This window comes from Saccostrea cucullata, unplaced genomic scaffold (assembly GCF_032062105.1).
Source record: "Saccostrea cucullata isolate Sc308-1 unplaced genomic scaffold, CSIRO_AGI_Scuc_v1 ctg1884, whole genome shotgun sequence".
Taxonomy (NCBI): Eukaryota; Metazoa; Mollusca; class Bivalvia; order Ostreida; family Ostreidae; genus Saccostrea; species Saccostrea cuccullata.
In genome coordinates, this window is record NW_026937857.1 from 1 (window position 1) to 6,657 (window position 6,657).

The 6,657-nt window shown below is 38.2% G+C and overlaps 2 protein-coding genes across 2 annotated transcripts; one reads left to right on the forward strand and one right to left on the reverse strand.

Annotated features, from left to right (window-relative positions):
* Positions 1-1,155: 1,155 nt before the first annotated feature.
* On the forward strand, positions 1,156-4,646 carry LOC134248984 (uncharacterized; the record flags this gene model as incomplete). Its single annotated transcript, XM_062731363.1, has 7 exons — positions 1,156-1,302; positions 1,582-1,677; positions 1,767-1,978; positions 2,133-2,382; positions 2,499-2,687; positions 3,560-4,183; positions 4,298-4,646. Coding segments are annotated over 7 exons (1,817 nt in total), but the record flags the coding sequence as incomplete, so codon positions are not given.
* A 24-nt stretch (positions 4,647-4,670) lies between these two features.
* Positions 4,671-6,283, reverse strand: LOC134248985 (dual specificity protein phosphatase 3-like). The gene is made up of 3 exons (XM_062731364.1): positions 6,028-6,283; positions 5,590-5,813; positions 4,671-5,300 (listed from the first exon to the last, which is right to left on the reverse strand). The coding sequence occupies exons 1-3, from the start codon at positions 6,192-6,194 to the stop codon at positions 5,107-5,109; spliced, it is 585 nt and encodes a 194-aa protein (XP_062587348.1). The 5' UTR covers positions 6,195-6,283; the 3' UTR covers positions 4,671-5,106.
* Positions 6,284-6,657: the final 374 nt, after the last annotated feature.

Sequence of the window (6,657 nt, forward strand, 5' to 3'; positions counted from 1 at the left end):
GCCCATAACTTTTGATTTAGTGGAGCTATGAATTTCATACTTCACATGTGTATTCCTTGTGATAAGACCCTTCTTTGGGTATCACCAAATTTGACCTTTTGACCTTCACCTTGGAGTTTGACCCACGTTTACACAAAAATTCAAAACTTTTACTTTGGCCAAAACTTCTGAACAGTAGATACCTACTAGGGCTTTCATACTTCACATATGTATTCTTTGTGGCAAGACCTTTCATTGGATACCAACAACTTTGGCCTTTTGACCTTTTAGATTTCCGAACTTATGAAAAACTTTAACCTTGGCCATAACTTTTGAAAGGTAAGGACTTGGGCTTTCATACTTCACATATGTAATTCCTGTGAAGAGACCTTTCATGGGATACCAACAACTTTGACCCTTTGACCTTGACCTTGGAGTTTGACCTACTTTTTAAAAACTTTAACCTTGGCCATAACTTTTGAACGGTCCGGGTAAGGGCTTACATACTTCACATATGTAATACTTGTGGCAAGACTTTTCATTGGATATCAATAACTTTGACCCTTTGACCTTGACCTTTGGAGTTTGACTTACTTTTTAAAAGCTTTAACCTTGGCTATAATTTTTGAACGGTTTTGGCAAGGGCTTGCATACTTCACATATGTTATACTTGTGGCAAGACCTTTCATTGGACATAAAGAACGTTGACCTTGACCTTAGAGTTTGACCTACTTTTTACAAACTTTAACCTTGGCCATAACTTTTGAACGGTTGGGGCAATGGCTTTCATACTTCACGTATGTAACACTTGTGACAATACCTTTCTTAAGAAACTACCAATATATATTTCATTTGCATTTAAGAAAAGTTGAGTCTTCGCTATTTTGCCATACGGGGTCATCAGGTTCACTTTCTTATAACTTTTGATTGAGAAGAGATAGGGCTTTCATATCTGACATGTGCATTACCTATGACAAGATTTGACACAATATGTCATCCCACCCACAAAGACACCGAAAGCGGGGGACCACAACTCTTTGAATTTGCTTGTTTCTTTAATGATATTTCCATCTTTGAATTAAAACAAAATACATGTACATAAGATAAAAATATAAATAAAGCGAAGATTTGCCATTGACGTGGGTTTTTTTAACGAAGTTTATTATTTTCCTGTAGCTGAACCTTTCTTCGAGGTACCATTACAGGGGGGAGTGGAGCCGGATATCGTGGTAGTCCAGGCTAGGCCAGTAGATACATACCCTGTCAACAGTCAGGCGACAGGAACAAACAGATTCTTCTCCCACGTCGTATCGGAAGCATTAGGTACTACTTCATTTAATGTTGCAAGGAAGGTTTCCTTAAGTTTACAAAGTCATATAAATGAAGGAATATTTAAGGTAGCAAAATACTTTATTCAATTTCACACTTGTCCAAATTCAAAATTGGTGAGGATACACAGTATCCGAAAAGGGACGGAAGTTCAAAGTTAGCTATTATCGAAGAGGCCAATATCCACTTTCAAAATATGAATACTCTCAAAAATGTACATCTAAAATTCAAAAATTCACACAGCGTTATGGTTTACAATGCATTTGTTTACAGGTCTTCCCTCCTGTTTTGGTAAATGTGGCGACAACGGAGGAGGGCTTGTATTTGCTTATAACAGCTCCACACTCCGACTATGGGCAAACTCAAATGGTAATATGAAATAATTTACATGCGAACATTATAATGTTGATATACCCAGTTTTTTAATTAGTATTTTACTGTCAAACTCAACATTACAGGTAAAATTATTAGCACTATTGGGTGGGGAAGAACGACGTCTGCCTTCACTTCCATCTCGGTCCAAGTGCGTATCCTGACTTGGCACTTCGAGATAGACCCACACAAGTGCCTGCTGAAATTTTCTTCACAGACAATGTTTAACTCCACTACCACTCTCATTCCTCCCTACCTGGATTTTCCACACACGGATTTAAGTTTGGTGCTTGTAAAGGTATGATAAGACCTTAATATTTCAAAAATATAACACTACAAAATAGGATGATGTTTTGGCTGTAGATTTTTTCTAAGATTACACAGTCTGATCTCTCGGTCTCTTAACGTTTCTTTCCTATATTCACAAAAAACAACTTTATACTTTACATTAGCTACGAGCACAGGATGGAGTAAACGAGGGGTTTAACTTCTACGGGAGTGGATCCGTCGTGTTGTCAGGGACGCACGGAGGTGGATTTGTTTTCGGCTACTCTGTTGTAGAGGTGGTAACGTGGTTTTTAAACCCAAAACGTTCAGCAAAACACTTCCCGGTGTTTAAGATCATGTACCCATGGGGAAATGGAAAATGGGCTCAGACGTCTAGCTATATTGAAATAGAAATCAACGTGTTTCCCTTTCTTGGTACAATATCATTTCAAATACGAATCAGTGATCAATTTAACAGTATTTACAATTCAGGAAAGACGTTTGTTAGTAATACTTTATAACTTCTTTATTCTCTATTATTTTTTTTTTAGAAAAAAATGTTCCAACTTGTGGTGACCCGCTTTGTGAAGAGGGAAATAGTTTTCTGGTTTCCCAAAACCTTACTTACATTGAGTATAATTGTCGTCCTGGATACGTACACCATTCCGGAGATCTTGTTAAGTTCTGCAACGACAACAACACATGGGAAGGACAAACAAACCAAGTCGTACAGTGTGTGGGTTAGTTAGAATAATTTAGTTAGCACTCACCACAGTTAGAATACCTCCCATATACTCGCAATGCAGCGAAAATTGCAGAATCGTTCCAAATACAAATAGGATTTGCACCGATTGATTGATTGTATATTGGTTTAACGTCCCTCTCGAGAATATTTCATTCATATGGAGACGCCACCACTTGTCGCTGAAGAGCTGCAAATTTTGTCCTATACTCGGCACTCGGGGCCATTGAGCAGGAAGAGATCTTTTTCGTGCCAGCACCTACTGCTACAAGGGACCTCGGTTCATAAAGCCTCATCCGAAGGACCGGTCTCCACGTCCCAGAGTGGGATTCAAACCTCAACTGAACCTGCGACGTAAGGATCAACTCCTTACTTCGCGACTCTAGAGCAGACGCTCTAAACACTGCGCCACGAGGTCGACGCGTGTATATGTTGTTTAATGTCCCTCTCAAGAATTTTTCACTCATATGGAGACGCCACCACTTGCCGGTGGAGAGCTGCAAATTTTGTCCTATACTTGGCACTTACGGCCGTTGAGCAGGGAGGAAACTTTTTCCTGGCAGCACCTACTGCGACAATCCGTAGGACATTTATCATGTAAACGATATCTAGAACATTATATCTTTGTGTGGGTAAGACATAAAGTAATACGTAAGGAACAAGTAAGTCATTCGGTGTATAGGCAAGACAAAAATCAATGGAAGTAATTTTAAAAAAATTTTCATACAAGTCAATATAATAACCATTCTTATCGGCATAATGTTTCAGTATTCAATCATAAGATGACCGGTAAATGTATCGAGGCAATTTATTCTATTCCCATTATTTATACAAGTACCACCACCTAATGCAATTCAATATTCTCAACAGCAACTCCACCGACGTCTTTGTCTACAACACTGTCCGTATCTTCATCGACCGGTGCATCCATATCATTGGCTTCAGGAGTGTCGCCAACGTCTGAATCCTTATCGTCGTCAACGTCTGAATCCTTATCGTCATCTGAATCGTCGTCAACGTCTGAATCCTTGTCGTTATCTGAATCGTCGTCAACGTCTAAATCTTTGTCGTTATCTGAATCGTCGTCAGCGTCTAAATCCTTATCGGCATCTGAATCGTCGTCAACTTCGGAATCCTTATCGTCATCTGAATCGTCGTCAACGTCGGAATCCTTATCGTCATCTGAATCGTCGTCAACGTCGGAATCCTTGCCGTCATCTCAATCGTCGTCAACGTCTGAATCCTTGTCGTCATCTCAATCATCGCCAACGTCTTCACCACAAACATCGGCATCAATGATAAAGGCCCCCAAGCACTGTCGTGTGAATGGAACACACGGGAATTATTCGTGCAATATTGGTCCACAAGGGATGTTGCACGTCTCCGAATCTTTGACTTGCGAATGTAACACAGGATTTCATTTAAAATCTGGAGATCTCGAGAGAACCTGTTTACATGGGGGGACGTGGAGCGGAAGTGAACCTATGTGTATCGGTATGTAGTCTCTCTCTCTCTCTCTCGTGTATATGTGTGTGTAATTTCTTCTTTCGTGATTTTCTAATGATGGGCCCATTACTTCTAACTTAAGAGATAGTCCTATATTTGCAGCCTCTGGGAGCTGTATGTGTCCGTGTGACAGAGTGACTAACCCCAGTTACACATCTCCTAATGACGAGGCTCTACTGAAGGAAATCCAGAGGATGAAACAGGAACTACTAATTCTCAAAAACATAACTAACAAAGCCTTAAGAAAAAAGATCTCAATCCCAGACTTCCGGCCCAGTGCAAATGTTTCCGGAACTCCGTGGGTGTTACTTCTGGTTGCCATGGTTTTGTGGATTGTTGTACCAGATGTGTGGACAGTAATTCAACAATTGAAGATTCTTATATTTCGGGCCAGGATTTAATTTTTCATTATTTGTAAATGGTGCTGTATACAAAACTTTTATTGGTCATATTACTTTTACAATTTTTTTTCAAAAAAATTGTTTCAATTTGGCATTACTTATTAAGTTTACTATTACAATTTTGTTTTCATTGATTTTTATATTTCATTATTAATTATGGCTGTATAACAATAAGTCAGCATTCTGTGCCTTGAGACAAAATGTCATCAGTTAAAATAATTTTATCCCTTATTGCAAACAAGGCATGATAAAAATAGTCCTTCACTATAACAAACGGTCGTTTATGGTGAATTCATATTTGATGTGGAAGTGCAATGAATTAAAAATTCTATACACATAATATGTTGATGTTTGTTTGTTTGTTTTCTTTGAATGACGTCCTTTAGCGGTTTCTCAGGTCCAAGTTGTGTTTCGAGAACGCACAAGTTCCGTCGCCGTGTCAAAAGATGCGTTTATGCAACGCTGAATTCTATCGCCTGAAATTGACAAGTTGAACAGCTATATAAGAGTTCACCTCTGTTGCTGTAGTTCTTGATCAAGTTCACAAAGTTGTTTCAGAAAGCCATCGTTTGGGAAAATTTCTCTTTTATCTCGCACGTGTTTGACGGCATCCATTACCGTCATCCCCTTCTTTATCATGAGGTAGGCGAGCACTATAGACCCAGATCGGCTCATCCCGCTCTGACAATGTACGTACACCGTTCCTGCAAATTTAAAGAGTTTTGGTTTAAAATAATTTTCATACAAGTTTTAATCTTTTGAAGTATTTGTCAGTTAATTCTATTATTTTAACATTTATCATATTTCTTCTTTACCATTAAACTTTACAGGCATCGGGAATTTAAGGCATCCCACCAATTTTTAGCTCACCAGAACTAAACGCGATCCAAAGGCTTGTGTGGATGCCAAATGGACAAAAAAAATGTCGATTTTCAATAGCCTGGTATGGTTAGAATAAAACATACATGTAGGGTTTTTTTCATCTAATTTTACCTTTTTCTTTAAGGGCCTCGTCAATGAAGTCTGCAGTAGATTGGAAGTGCTGATTGATAGGAAAACGTGGGGTGTCCGTGGCCTTAATCCCCAGAAACTTAATGTCTGTCCCGGAAAAATATTCCTCGTCCGTGTTTGTCTGATTAAACTTGCTCCCCTGAGCACAGTTCACCACGTGGGTTACACGCTTCCTCTTTAATTCCTCTGTATTTTTTGCTATGTAACTAAAAACAAAGAAGAACTTCTAACTAATATTTACTTATGATGAAACATTAGGATCACAATTATTATATACTTTGATCACAATTTCTCAATTATACACATGCCATGACAAATCGTGATGCCTAAATACTAAAAACTGAAAAAGGAATACCCATTTACACATACACTGTACATTCTTTGGCATTTATAACAAATTAACATAAATATATAACTTACTAGTTGCCTAAAAGAATTCCAGGAAAGACCTCATTGAAATTATCCTTGGGTGTGGCTGGAAGGAACGCCCATGGTGAAGGTTGTGCGCCCACGGGAGGTGATTTTTGCGTGGATCCGCCACGGTCGTCTCGTCTTCTGTTCAGGTAATTCTTAACCTCGTCATACATCTTAACCGTTAAACAGGGACGATGAGTAACTAAAGTCAGACGTCCATTCTTAAATACTGTCCGTATTCAAGTCATTTCTATAAATAATCCATGTAGTTGTTTACATAGTCGTCATACCAAATATAGCTGAAGCAAGAAGGATAACTCTAATTCAAGCCACTGACCCATTCTGTATGTATACCCGGTATATCCGTATATGGTAATAAAAATATACTAGTACAATCATGACTAATCACTTTAATTAATTTTTTTAAAAATATAGTATTACTTCTTATAGAAATGTATGTGTTTAATTTTTTTTAAAATAATTTATCTAAAATTATTACAATTTTCCAAAATACAGACTTTTTTCCTAGTGATATATTTCGATGACTCGCTAGCGATCGTCTTCATAGTACATGTGCATGTTAGGCATCATAAAACGGTATCTCTGGGTCTGATTGTTATGTAATTGATGTATTTT

Excerpts from the sequence above, each read along its gene's own strand:
- LOC134248985 (XM_062731364.1), bottom strand. The coding sequence starts at position 6,194 with ATGTATGACGAGGTTAAGAATTACCTGAACAGAAGACGAGACGACCGT. Across the intron at positions 5,814-6,027 it reads GGAATTCTTTTAGGCAACTA|TTACATAGCAAAAAATACAG; the intron begins GTAAGTTATATA and ends CTTTGTTTTTAG. Across the intron at positions 5,301-5,589 it reads CGAGGCCCTTAAAGAAAAAG|GAACGGTGTACGTACATTGT; the intron begins GTAAAATTAGAT and ends TTAAATTTGCAG.